The sequence below is a fragment of the Trachinotus anak genome, unplaced genomic scaffold (assembly GCF_046630095.1).
Source record: "Trachinotus anak isolate AG129_WGS33_773 ecotype Australia unplaced genomic scaffold, CSIRO_AGI_Tana_v1 ptg000021l, whole genome shotgun sequence".
NCBI lineage: Eukaryota > Metazoa > Chordata > Actinopteri > Carangiformes > Carangidae > Trachinotus > Trachinotus anak.
In genome coordinates this window covers 18,552,047-18,566,422 of record NW_027273872.1, presented here as the reverse complement: position 1 = coordinate 18,566,422, position 14,376 = coordinate 18,552,047, and the positions used below count along the sequence as shown (strand labels likewise).

Sequence of the window (14,376 nt, the reverse complement as noted above, 5' to 3'; positions counted from 1 at the left end):
TGTACAGTATAAGACAAATGGTCTCTAGTGTCTACAGACTGGTGTAGTAGGTGATAAACTAGTAATGTAGAATGTAATGGATGATGAGCACCAAATTGAACTGACTGGAATTCAGAAGTTTAACAACGTTAAAATGTCTCAGATTTGTGATAAAAACATTTATTTCATGTAAGGTAATTGTTTACATACTACATACGTAAGCACATGGATGCAGTGGATTCAGACTTTTTCCATTTTTGCATCTCTCATTTAGTCAACATTGCAATAATAGCAAAGGGTAGAGTTGGCCTTGAGAATGATCCCTGGCTTGTTAGCCACAAGTTATGTTTCAGTCTTCTGAATGGAGAGTATGATTTTGAACCAGGGTCCCTTGGCTTAGTAAGGAAGAGAAGAAAACAGGGAATGAGAGAAGGCCTCAGGCCAAATAGGGCTCCACTGAAAGAGTTTGTGGTGTGAAGTTTTCTTTTCTGGCACTCATCCAAGTTATTGAGCTGCATTGGAAGGAACCTTTTTGAGGCTGAAGTTGGACCAATTCACTGCTACCTTCTGGCGAGTTTGTTTTGCAGAATCAAGGCAAAACCTACAGGGAACAAAAACAGACAAAGAAGAGGAGGAAATAACACTGTTTTAGTGATGCATTTAATGTTCATCAACATAACAGTTTAGCTCACAGTTTTTTTAAGCATTCTGATACAATGCTGTATTGAGCTTACCTTTTGAAGTATTCCACTTCCCGATCAATCTCGTCCATTTCTGTTGGATCCACGTCTTTAGGAAGAAACACATCGTCTGAAGAAAGAAAATGAAGATTAAAAATTAGATGGAAAAAATTACAATCATAATCACACACAGTGTTGTAAACAGATTTTCTCGTGTACCGATAGCACTGCTGGATTTTTCACCCTTGTTCTTGTTCTTCTTATTTTTCCCCTTGGATTGCTGCTGTTGCTGCCCATTTGCTGGAATAGTGGGATGAGCTTTGCTTTCTGCATCCTGCTCAGATCGACCTCCCCGTGTCTCTGTGTCACCTTTCCCCCTTTGTGCATTTGAGAAGCCACCATTTGCTCCATTTGCTGCATGTTTGGACAATCTGCCCTCCTCGACTTTCTTAGGCATGTTTCTCTGGTTGTCTGCAGAGTGCTGCGGCTGTTTGTTTGCAGCTTTTGAGCCGTTAGATGCCATTTCTTTAGACTCATTGGTTTTCTGTATTTCGTTCCCAGAGGCAGCTTTGGTTGGTTTGCTGGAATTTTGCTCTGACACAGATTGCTCCTGTTTTTGCTGCTGTTTTTTATTCTTCTTTGACTTTGCACCACCATTCCCAACTGCTGTGTTCTTGAGATCAGGGGTTTCCTCCTTTGATTTAGCTGTCGACTGGGCTGGCACCTGTGGCAAATTGTCAGATCCAGTAGAAGTGCATCTTTCTGGGGAGCGTACCCTTATGAGCTTTGAGAGACTGGGTGTAGTGTGCAACCGCTGGATGTCCTTTGACCCAGCAGTGATTCCTGATGCTGTGGTGGTGGTATTAGGGGATGAGACTGTGGTTGTGTCCTCCCATCCATTAACCAAATCAAGGTGGCTCTTAAAGGATCCCAGTGAAAGAGGGGCAAGGTCGAGATCTATCTGCTGCAGCTCAGAGGAACCATTGAGATGGGACAGTAAATGGTTGCCCTCCAACGTGGCTGCCTTCTTTGGGAAGTCATTGACATCCAGATTGAGGTCGTACATGCTAAATGAGGCCCGGATTGAGTCTTTGATGGTGTTCTTAATCTCTTCGAGCCGACTGGTGAGAAAACTGTTGACGCGTTCAAGCTCCAGCTGAGGCCAGTCCAACAACCTGCTGGCCTCAGAACCATCAGGGATGGGCTCGTCGACAGGCTCAGATGAATTGGAGTGGGGGTCACTGCCTGCAGCACCCATGTTGCCCTGCTGAGCTTTTTCCTGAAACAGACATGGTGCAGGTATGAGAGTGAGGACAAGCGAAAACACACAAAATGTAATGTTACTGAGACAATACATTAATAGGGCTATGTATTATAATTTTTTAGTATTGACCAAAATCTGTCTTGGCTCTGAGTAAAAAAAAAAGTACTGAAAGTTGGCATCAAATCTTTCCTGATCTTGTTTACTTATTCTTTTATTAATTAGTCTTAGTTTAAATCTATAATCCTTAAATCCATGACATGCAATCCCTTTTTTTTTAGCAATAGTGATTTAATAAATTCATATTATGTTATCACCTTTTTATATTGTAGTTTTCAATGTTAGTGGGAGAGTCTGTCATTTACACTCAGGATTCACATCGCCTATCTACACACAAGGGGCTCAGACGAGACAATGCATGCATGTAATCCAGGGTACCCGTTTATAATTTCTAACTGGGATTCTAACTCAAACTTTTTTGTTTGTTTAGGCAAAGTACTTGTAGAGGTGGTTGTGTTAAGACAACATTTACTATTACTGAAGGGTTTTGTAGAATATACATATTTTTTCAAAAAAGTACTGTTGGGACCAAAACACTACACAGCTGAACTCTGGGCTGCATAGCCACGTAACGTCCTCGTCTTGTATCAAAATCATTAATCTTATCAGATCTATAAATTCACTGTTAGATACTCAAATTGAAACTGGGAAAAAAAAACACTTTCTAAAGTTATCATACCTTTTTCTTTTGTTTGTGTCGTGCCCTTTTGGCAGCCTTGGCACTGTTAACAGGTTTGGGCTCAGAACTGTTTATGAAGTCTAGCAGCTCGTCCACATCTCGGTTGTCGATAGCACCAGCCACTGTCAGTTCTGAATCTTGACGCTGAGGCAGCTCCTCTTTACGTCGGGTCAGACGTGAGCGGAGTTTCTCTCGGATCTCAGCATAATTTCGGCTAGTTGGTGCAGCTGGAGGCTGTGACCAAATAATGTATTACAATATTGATATCTTGTCATGTCAGCTTTTATAAATGTCTAACAGGCATGTAATGGCAAAGGGAACTCAACAAAGTTTCAAAGTACCGCATTATGTCCAAAGAACTCGCAGTAGCAGCAGTCACAGTACTTCCCGTCCTTCTGGTTGGTGGAAGAGGAGGCGCAGGAGCTCCTCTCAGAGCTGCTGTCTTCATCTTCCCCCTCCTCCAACTCAGACGAAGGATGACACAACGTCCCATTCGTCATTTTGTGCCCCTTACATGCCTGGTCCCTACAAACAAGAAATCATTGACATAATGACATTAACAATCAAAAAGACAAAGCCAATTTTTCAGTTTTACATACTCAAAAAAGAATCGTTCAAATATCAGTACTAACCTGCAGGCCCCAGCTGTCAGATGACCTACATTAGAAGAGGCCACTGTTCCTGGACTGTGTCCGTTACAGGAGTGGCTACAGCCTGTGAGAGACGTGCCCAGTTTGCTGTGTTGTGTGTTCACGGCAGGAATGTGGGAGTTTTTGCATGGGCTGGGCTTATGTACAGATGTTGGGCTATCTGGACTGGGAGAATTGAGTTTGGCTGTGGGGCCGTGGAGATTTGGTACCAGTGGGGAGAAGGGAGCGTGGGCTGCCACACCAGTGCCAGACGAGGACGTTACGTGACCGTGCTGCCCAGAGTTTGGCTTTGGGGGCAGGAGTGAGGAATGCTGGGATGACAGGCCGGTGGGGCTGTTGGGGGGTACCGACAAGTCCGTGTGTTGATGGTGGTCACTGGGGTGGAAGGCTTCACCTGGACAACATAAACAAGCAATAGAAATTACTTATAGATCAAAAACACTGCATCATCTTTTCACCCGTTGCATTAGTCTGTAACCTGTTCCACACAGCTTATTTTACTGGATTTCTTATTAAATGCATATGTCTACAAAGACAACTACTACTCCACATTAGCAGGCCAATTACCAATAATGACTTAAATATAAATTAAATTGGTCCAACTTTTGAGTTCAAAGTAAAATATTAACTCTGGCTTGTCAATTTTGTTCAGTAAGAAAAATGACTTGAGGTTCCTCTATCTAAAAACAAAGGTTAGTGAATGTAATACATTTTGTTTAAAGAATGTGCTCCATTAGAGTGAGAGGACTCTTTTAATAAAAATTATACAGTTAACATAAAATGTACATCCCAGAGTAGACTACACTTGTTACTGAAATTTTTCATATGCTATTTAATTCAAAATTGTGTATCTTGAGCTCCTTATCATACATTATATCATAAAACTTAAACAGTGTAGCTTCAATAAAACATTTTAAACAATTTGATGAGGATGCTCTTGTCCAATTTCTAAAATTCTATTGAAGAGTCAAAGGAAAATCACCTGGTGGCGTTGGTCGACGGCACATGGTCTTGAAGTGCTTGGGAGTGGTTTTACAAAGGTCTGCTGAGGTAGACAGGGGGTTCCCAGCAGAAGATCCACTGGAGTTCTGGGATGACGGGTGACTGTAGGGACAGACTTTGGTCCCTGACGTTTTAGCAGATTTCCCAGGCGCTTCATGAAGTCCTCTTTTTTCATGACAGGCTGATCCTGGAGTTACGCCTGAAGATGGAGAAAAATCAACGACTGTATCAGGGCAGTGATGATTCATTTATCAGTGTGGTTACAATAAAGAGAAATACTCAATTTTGATTACAGCCATCATTTTCACAAAACTGAAGGGGCACAGTGGTAACAATTTTATTTGTTAACATAGGTTTCAAGATTTAGAGGAGCAATAGTTAAGATTTTTACTGGCCATGACACAAAATCACAGTGTCTGCAGTAGTTTTACTGTTTCCATCAATTCCTGTGACCCAACTCTATCAAGGTTTTGAGACTTTGCTAATTCACGCTCATTTTTTGGACTGTAATTTATGTTTTGTAAAATTAATTTCCTGCTTTTCAGAGGCATTTTTAGGTAAGCCCCTATTTGCTTAGCAAATTAGAAATGACAAAGTGGTGCTACAATATCTAAATTATTTAACACAACAACCACCCATGATTGCCAGCAGAAGCTGATACAAGTTACTGTAATGTCCACTTAAACATTTACTATGGTATGTAATGAAGTATATTGAGTAGCTCAGCTCCCATCCAAAATAAGACAAACATTTGTTTGATATTATTTCTAGCTGAAAAACAAAACATTGTTCACCAGCATAATTCACAGCTAAACATCCACTGTTTCAGTCAGCACCAAAATACATTTTACATATTAAAAATCAAATTAAACTAGAAATCCAACCACACATATGCACCTGGTAACCTCTACCAAGTGGTTTGATAAGATCCAAGAAATAGGAAAAAAATAGATCAAAGCAGAGACAACAGCCATCTCATCTTATAAATAACTGCATTCTCCTGGCCAACAACAAATGTCTCACTTTCACATTCAATTCTCCACTTATGACGCTTCTGTCAGGTATTCTCTCTGGTATGGCTGCACACATTTTCTAGCTGGGTTTGCAACCTGTTGAACCACCGAACAGTCAGAGGACAGAGCAATAAATGAATTAAAAAGGCAGACTTTTTCAAATTTTCAGTTCATCTGTTAACTGTAAGGTCTTAACATGCTATGATTTAATTACAACACCATTCTTGGTGCAATGTAATGCATCTTAATTTCTGAGTTCCAGTTTGTCTTTCTGTATGAAAAACAGTCCTAAGTGGATGATTAATAACATACATCATGAAAAAGTCAGGATTTTGCTCCCATTTTCATTTCTGAACTGTATTTCTGTATCATGGGTATTACTGTTCCAGCAAAGTGTGACCATGACAGTATGTTTTAGCTTGTCCCAAATATGTGCAACTTTTAGCAAAAAGCCAGGCTAACTAACAGGTGCAGATCATTTGTTATAAAACTTGCAACTGACAGTGATGTTCCTTCAGCTCCCGCTTACCCTGTTCTCAACATATAACACATGTCTTTATTGTGGCTTTTTAATGAGAGAGAGCAACAGGAAGTTTGTATTAAAATCCTCCCTATTTTCCTCTACGTACAGTATCCTAAGCGTTCGCATGGTGAACTTTTTATTGTTGGGTATTATTCACATTTCACTGATTAAGCTGTTGTTTGCACCATGTTGCTTGTTTTCTTCATCTTCAACACAGTCGTTATTCCTTCATCATAAAAGACAGTTCAATTTAAAGAGATTTTTTGCTGAACATCTCAAGAAATATTCACAACGTATGTGAAAGATGATTACATTTCACCAGCCCTATGAAAGACAAGTTTCTGAGGGTCACTTTTTGAGTCTTCATTATACTGGAAAGCTGCAAGTCTGGGCAGGTGAATTTAATAGGTGAACAGTCCAGGAATAGGTTGATTAAATGATGATCCAAGCCATAATCTCTGATTCAGTTAAAACACTTTCATTTGAAATTTTGTTATCTTTATCTCCACAATCCCTGTGCACTTGACAGTTGTGACAACAAACTTAAATCATTATTCCACCTTTCATAATGCTGAGCTCTGAGAAAGCCTTAGAAAGTAGAGCATTTTAAGATTTCACTAGACGCCTCTTTGGTCTTCTAGGACCTAGTAGACTTACACCTGAACAATGAAGCCAAAAATGTATCACATATTTAATACACTAACAAGCCAGTCAAAGGGCTGTGGTCCTAACCAAATTTGTACCCATTTCACAAAACTGAAACTCACAACTCAGCCTGAAATTTAGGTTTGTGTTGTTTTCAGTGATTTCTGTCACTGTCATTAAATGTTTTCTGGAGCTGTCTTTTACCCTGTGATGACAGACCTTGTTGTGAGTGTGAAGAAGTGTTGTGGTTGCAGTGTTCCCCTCCGTTGGTGTGGGCAGAGTTCCAGAGACCCGACAGTTTGTGGGCTGACAGGAAGGAACTGGGGTCCCAGTCCACAGTACTTTGCTCCGGGTAACCGTTCCCACAGCTCTGGGACTTACAGGAGGAAGAGTGTGACAATGGTACCTGAAAGACAAAAAACCCCCACAAACATCCAATTAGTTAATCATCTGGTTGTCTATACAGGCTTTTGTTTTAGCACTTGCATTGCCCAACAGCAGCTTCTAGTCTTGGTAGCACAATAATGGAGTGGAACAAGACATGGGAAAACATCTTAGAGATGCACTAATCTATATTAAGTGATAAACAAACAAACAAACATTAATAATGTTTAAAATAAACACTTGCCTCTGTTTCTTTTTATTTTATTATATATTTTTTTTGCTGTTCTTTTTAAGTTTAAGCCAAATACCTGCAAAACATCTTGGACACCATGGTGACCTGCAGTCACCTGCATTTGCATTTCATGGAAAGTATTTTTGTAAAAACAGAAAGCAAACGTAATTGCTGTTGCTGCCTTACATATGCCACAGAAACACAAATACAAAATTAAGTTACCTCTGAAGAGACAACAAGTAAAATGCGTGTTGAAATTTATTGAATCTAAGATTACATTTAGACTGACAGATTTATTTATTTAGTGAGTAAGCACATGCAAATGAAAAGCTCTGCATGATGAATAAAGATGAGTTTACATTAAACAAACAGAGATTAACTAGAAAGTAGAGAAGAAGAGGAAGAAGAAGTAGTGAGTAGGACCCAGACATATGACCCAAATCAGTCCCCTTTTATTTACCGGAGTCGGCTGCTCCTGAGTGCTCCGCCTCTCCTCCTCTTCCACACTCTTGCAGCAGCTTTGACAGATCCACAGAGGCACCTCACCCAGCAGGGACTGAGACAGCGACGGCACAGCATCAGCAAGCTTACGCCCCGGTGCCTCCCGCAATAAGGCCTGGGAGAGTGCAGGCACGGCATCAGCCAGCTTGGTCCCATGTCCCCCAGGGAGCCCGTTCACAGAGCTTGCTCCCCAGTCCTTAAATTCACGGTGGCACAGCAGGCAGCAGGTGTGCATAGGCTGGGAGGAGAAAAAGATTACAAAGAGGCCACATGTTACGATTACCAGTCAAACTGTGATCTGTGACACGTAATTTTGCTGGTTTATTAACACTATATAAAAGACCTGCTAGGTCAGGCGTCTCTCAGAGTAATTCAAGATGATTACTTGATATAAACATTAATACAATACTGACTGAATACACAAACAGGTGATTTTTATGGGTGTAATAATTACATGTGCGTATTGACAGTCAGCTGCCAGTTCATTATATAGACTAGATATAATGAATGCAGTTTAAGACAAAAGTGATGCAAAACATCTTGCAATTTAATAAGTTTACTCAGCTTGTATAACAAATACTTAACACTATTGCCTTTGAAGGTGTGATCTATTGTATGGCTGCTGCATCGTTTTAAAGTAACTTAATGAACCAAGTAAACTGACATAGATCAATAGATATTAGTTTCCCAGTATTTTCTTGGTACAATGTTATAATGTAGCAATGCATACATTTTAAACGATAAACGGGTTATTCAGAATTAATTATAACACATTTCTGCTCAGAAATTAAATATTTTATTTTTTGACTGTTATCCTACACATGTGGTATGAGATGCAATTACTCAATCCAAGCAGCACTCATGCAGGTTATAAGTTAAGGCTCAGAGGTCAGTTGTAAGGTTAGCTATGGTTCAGCCTGCAGCGGACCATCTTCACTTTTTGAGGTCAGTGGTCACCGTCAACTTATATAGCTAATGTTACTAACTCCGATTTAGTCCACGATAGGCATCATTAGCTGGTGTTAGCTGCATTGCCATGCATTGAAACTTTTGACTTAGCTCCTGTCAGACTCCAACAGCAGACCGGGGTGCAACAACAAAAAAAAAAAAAAAAACCCAAGACAAAACAGCATGACGGAGTCGATTGAACAACTCAAACCATGTCTGAGAGTCAGCTATCCTAATTACGAACCCATCATCTCTTTTGACTGACTGGCTGATTAGCTAGTAGCTGGCTAGCCCCTGTCGGCTGAGTGGTTCCTGTGGAGGGGTTCAAGTGTGGCTCGGCAGCAAGCACGTTTGCAGCACGCTAGCTGGAGATGATAGCCCGCCTAGCCTCCTGGCTAACGCTAGCAGGGCGGATGAAGAGTGGTAAACGCTGGAAATGGGACGACCTGTCCGAGGCACAATGTCACCTGTCCGGCACAAGAGATGGGCGACGCCAGCCATACTGTCTCAAAGCCGCCTGGCGGGGACGATTCTGCTCGCTAAGTTCATTTAATTATTTAATTACATATCAAACGACGTAAAGCTCTACATCAAAGACTACCACGTTAAGACTAAAATAGCTTTCCACCAAGCAGCGGATGTGTATAACTTCACCTCTGCAGGATCTAGCGACATAAAATAAAAGCACAATGGAGGATGCTTTGATTAGCAGAGAGGTGCTAGCACAGAGGCTAGCTAGCCTGTTTTAAAAGCAGCGATTGGCTTGTTGCTAGCTACCTGGTTCGCCCTGGTAGTGGCCAGCCTATCCAGCCCAGCATCTCCACCGCCACCGCCAGCTGCATCGCCGGGAGAGACTGGGCTCTTCGGTACGGTCTGCTGTCCAGGCACAAGCTCCTTCTGGGCGACCCCTTGCTGCTTGCTTTTCTTCCTTGCCATTACGACGGTGTTTATAATACGCTTTGGCCAAGTTTGCACCAGTTTCGATGAATTTAGGAGCACACTTTCGTTTCTTCTCGGACCTCAAAATGTTCTCTATCTCCTCCAGTCAAGACAACAGTCAATATGGCGGAGGACTGGCACACTCAGGAGTTCATAGGTTAAAGATACTGCTGGCGAAGTGGCTTCACTCCCATATGGAGAACACAACTGAAACCGTACACAGGCAGTGAAGCCAGACGCCGCCATATTTAGTAAGGGCAGGCCTCTCCTCCCACTTTCTTCTATATCTGAAGACAATTGAACAGCTCCACCTGCTCTCAGTGGCTATTCAAACGATTGTTTCAGGATTTTCAGTACATTGATTGAGCATACCATACTAATACTAGATTAACTGTATTCCTGCAGTAACCATTTACACTGTGCTGATCTCTGTACACAGATATAATATAATATAATATAATATATGCGCAACTTTATACAACTTCCTTAGAGACGACCATCTTATTCTGTATTGTTTTAGGTTTTGATTTAATAGAGGCAAATATGCATTAGCAGGTCAATATCATTGTTGACCAATATCATGGGCTAACAGAGCATTTTTGGCTAAATGTTTGAAAAATAAAGGTGCCTCGGAGGGGAAGGGAGCTTAACAATGACGTATTACGTCGTCTAGACGCCTTCAAATGCATCCGTAAATGTTGTTAACGAAACGTAACTTTAGTACTGTAATAGTGTTTACTGTAATACTGTTTATGACATTGTGTTTAATAAAAAAATGCTAATTTAATACATTAGTATTAGTAGTAGTATATGTTTGCCATTTCACATAAAAAGTAGGTATTGCAACGACGACGGGGTATTTGTCACACATTTACTGACAACAGTTGTTGAAATATATCACCCATAAAAGTACTCGTTTTAATTAAACTAAACCAAAAGACTCCAATACTTTATATGGCCAGTTTTGTTGTTACACTCGACAAACCTGGCGCCCGCCGGGTTGTAAATGCGATCATACTTTCAAATGTCCGAGCTTACGTGGAGCAGTGAAGGCAGCGTCAGTGCTGGGGCATTGTGGATTGAGGACGTTGCACAGACTCAGCTTCAGCTACTTCAGACCTCGGACCGCAGCAGACTGTTTGACCCGCGTCTGTTTTATTTGATCAAAAACAACAATGGAGGGAAACTTTTGCAACATCCAGGTGCTTCTTCGGGCGGCGGAGTTTCTGGAGAGAAGAGAGCGAGGTGGGCCTATGTGTTTTATGACAACTGTCAGTCTGCAGGAGAGGAAGTTGCTTATTGTTAAAACAACAAAATGCACAATGAAACGACACTAGCCATGCACGCAAAATACAACGCAGAGACATAAGAAATTGCAAATTTTTCGAGATTTCATCCAGAGGATCACTGAAGGCGCTCTCAGGGTTTGACTCAGTGACCTACATATCGGTCGCATCATTGTACTCGAAGGCGCCAATCTGCTCCAGTTCAAAAATGAACCCGAGCGCTCATTGCGGTGAATGAAAGTGAGGCAGGAGAAGACGATGCTCCGGGTTTCGTTCATTGTTTTAGGCTCTGTAGAGACTGTATTAGCTGTTTAAATCGGCGAGGCTGTGAACCCGTTTTTACAATAGCGAGTATGTGATGTGTGATGGCGCCAAAACCAAAAACAAACCGTCTAGCAGATGATGCTGATGACAGCGGCAGAGTGCCTTTGTCCTCCACAGGTCACCTCAACCTCGATGTCGATGATATTGACGATATCGGATATTGAGATATTGATTATGGGAAATCTTTATATTTAACCCTGTTCTGCCTGTTCTGGACTTCGAGGCTGCCGGTTTATCCCCAGACTGTTTTCTGACACAGCTGTGATGTGTTTTTTTCCTGCACAGAGGCAGAACACGGATATGCTTCACTCCTGCCTCTAAGTCCAGGTCACTCTGATAAGAGAAGCAAACAGAAGAGCAAGAAGATATCTGCCGGTGGCAATAGGTGAATACACTACATAACTAACAACTGACAGGAGGGTGTGGTTGTAAAGTCTGACTTTCAGTTTTGATAAAGCATCCTTCCAGACATGAATACCTCACACACTGTCATTGCTGAAGCTGCAGTAATTGTCACGAATGTGTTTGAGGACTAAACAATCCGTCTCTTCCTGTAATTGCAGGTCAGTTCACAATGAGCTGGAAAAAAACAGGTAAGTCGTGTTTTGTCACAACAATGAATAACATCACACGGCGATCAAGGTCAGTCTTATCACAGTCTCTAACACCCTGCTTGCAAGTGCATGGAATAACGTCATCGATTGCTGCATCCTGTTGTGTTGTGTAGACGAGCTCAACTGAGGCACTGCCTGGAGCAACTCAAGAAACAAGTTCCTCTCTCATCTGACTCCATGAGGAACACCACCCTGAACTTGCTGAGACGAGCCCAGCTTCACATAAAGGTAGACACAACACCCCTGCACTGTACTGATGAGCAGAGACGGGACAGGGACAGGGACAGTGAAATTAAGCCTCATACTGTTGTTTGCCTCATAACACTGTACTTTTGATGTCAACCAATAAGCTTTACCATATTTAGTGACCTGTTACTGTGCATCTGCTGACAGTGGTTAGTGTCTCCAGATGCTTATTCCGACTTGGCTGTGTTAAGGTCTAAGGTTTGGTCCACAGCTCATGTGTTTCTCTCTCTGCCTTCTCATTTCAGAAGCTGCAGGAGCAGGATGAGCGTGCAGAGCAGCTGAAGGGCCGCCTGCGCTGGGAGCAGAGAGAGCTGCGGGTTCGGCTCGAGCAGCTGCAGAGAGGAACAGAGAGGATGAGGAACAATAGTCAGGGCTCAACCATGTCATCCGAGAGGTCGGACTCCGACAGAGGTATGACTCTCAGACACGAGGCAGTTTCACATTTTTTCAAGTCTGTGCAAGGGGGCAAATAAATATTAAGACAGGTATTGTTTACTGTAATTATTCTTTCTTCCTAATGTGCTTTAAATTTACATCATTTACACTGATCAGGTTGCAGCTGAGCTATAATTCATAATTGTCATTTAGCATATTGTGATGATCTTAACACGTTAGAATATATCAAATTCTGTTGTCTAAATAAATAAATCAAAGCAAAATGTAACCATAATATTGTATTTTATCCTCTTGAACAGTTTTTCTGTGATGTATAATATTTGAATACCAATTGGATTCTTTTATTCAGCATCTTCTGTGCATTTGCCACAATGTGTTCAACATATATTGTTGTGGATTAATGCATATTCAATAATAAGAATCAGCCCTAGTTTAACCTACCATGGACGGGTGAATTTCTTCATATTTCCCTCTGCTAATGAATTTGATCTTTGGTTTCATTACAGAGGACGTGGAGGTTGATGTGGAGAGCATCGTGTTTGACTGTGTGGACTCTGACGGACTGAACATTACGCACACTGATGCAGACCACAGTTACTCCAGCATGGACAAAGCCTGGCTATGACAGCAGTAACTCACTTAATGCCACCAGGTGGAGAGGAAGAGGAGAAAACATTCCAAAAACAAGCAAATGGAGGATGAGAGACAATAGAAAAAATGTTACTGAGCAACTGAACACTTGTTTTTTTTTGTTTTGTTTTTTTTCCCTAATGGAAGGAGTAAGTTTTGATGTTCTCCTTTCAAATTATGTCAGACTACAAGCTAAACAATAATGAATGAGCTGTGTCCATTTGCACTGAATAGCAGTTAAAATCACTGGGCTGGGATGGATGTAACATTACGCATATATATATGTATTTTGGCATCAACCATTAACCGCATTTTTTTTTTTCCAAAGCCACGAGGTGTCTGGAACCTACAATGATTCAAACAGTTTATTCATCTTTAAGGGCTTTTCTAAATCCAAATAAGGGCTTTTTATTCAAAACTCTTAACTTATTCTTTACTACAGTATGTCTATACTGAATTCTGCCTTAAATCAGATTTGGTCTAGTAATCTATACAGCTTCTCTTTAGCACTAAGTTTATATTTCAGTAATGTCACGTGTAGCATGCACTTAAACAATAATCTGTGCTATGTTTTGTGTTATTGTCCTATTATGTAAGTTCAGCCATGTGTTTTGTTCTTTTTCTTCTGTTGCACAAAACAGCCACACATTGCACTTGTTGTATCTCAAAAAGATTGTGGGTATATCAAAATGATAACAGTGAAATTAACTGGTCACATTTGCACATTGATATCTGGCAATTGCATAACCATGCCAAATATTAATTTAGTATATTAGTACACAATTCAGTCTGTGGTTATGTGCAAGAATTTTTAAATGCCTGTGTGAAAGATAAATTGTGAGCATTAAGGGGGCTCCTTGCACAGATCTAATGAGTTTAACTCACTGCTCATATTCTTAGCAGTGTCCATTATCACAACTGTACACTTCGCTGCTTGAAGCATTTGTCAAGTAAAATGTTAATTACCCATGCACCAAATTCACCACAGTCAAGCAGGTAATGTCTACTTGTAATGATTATGCAATTAATGCTGTATTACAAGTGTCTATTCTATTCATTGCTATATATTTAATAACTGAAGGTGGCTTTTTCCCTTCACTTTTGTATATGCAAGATGCCTTATTACCTTTTTTAATAGTATGTATGCATTCATCTGTCTCTCCGCCCAGTAATATTATGTAGCATTTTGTACTGGTGTAATCTTTTTTTTTTATATATAAATAAATATTTTCTATATTTATGTGTTTTTTATGGTCATTTTACAAGACCTCTTGCTTTGAAACTCAGGTTCTTCTTCCCATCCTGTTTCCTCAAATTTATCCTGCAACCCTATTGCAGGTGTCCCGTTCCCCAGGTTGGGAACCACTGACGTAACTATACAGTC

General features: G+C 40.9%; 2 protein-coding genes across 3 annotated transcripts; one reads left to right on the top strand and one right to left on the bottom strand.

Moving 5' to 3' along the window:
- Nucleotides 1-138: 138 nt before the first annotated feature.
- fam193b (family with sequence similarity 193 member B) lies at nt 139-9,762 on the bottom strand. 2 transcript variants are annotated; one of them, XM_071458441.1, is made up of 10 exons: nt 9,335-9,762; nt 7,569-7,847; nt 6,712-6,898; nt 4,292-4,510; nt 3,292-3,703; nt 3,001-3,184; nt 2,660-2,893; nt 903-1,938; nt 714-789; nt 139-580 (listed from the first exon to the last, which is right to left on the bottom strand). In XM_071458441.1, exons 1-10 carry the CDS (start codon nt 9,491-9,493, stop codon nt 484-486), a joined length of 2,883 nt encoding a protein of 960 aa, XP_071314542.1. In that variant the 5' UTR covers nt 9,494-9,762; the 3' UTR covers nt 139-483. The 2 variants fall into 2 exon arrangements, with proteins under 2 accessions (XP_071314542.1, XP_071314541.1); XM_071458440.1 differs by having other exon boundaries at nt 879-1,938; nt 9,335-9,758.
- A 618-nt stretch (nt 9,763-10,380) lies between these two features.
- mxd3 (MAX dimerization protein 3) lies at nt 10,381-14,228 on the top strand. Its single transcript, XM_071458450.1, has 6 exons — nt 10,381-10,741; nt 11,392-11,491; nt 11,670-11,699; nt 11,834-11,948; nt 12,212-12,377; nt 12,869-14,228. Exons 1-6 carry the CDS (start codon nt 10,672-10,674, stop codon nt 12,985-12,987), a joined length of 600 nt encoding a protein of 199 aa, XP_071314551.1. The 5' UTR covers nt 10,381-10,671; the 3' UTR covers nt 12,988-14,228.
- Nucleotides 14,229-14,376: the final 148 nt, after the last annotated feature.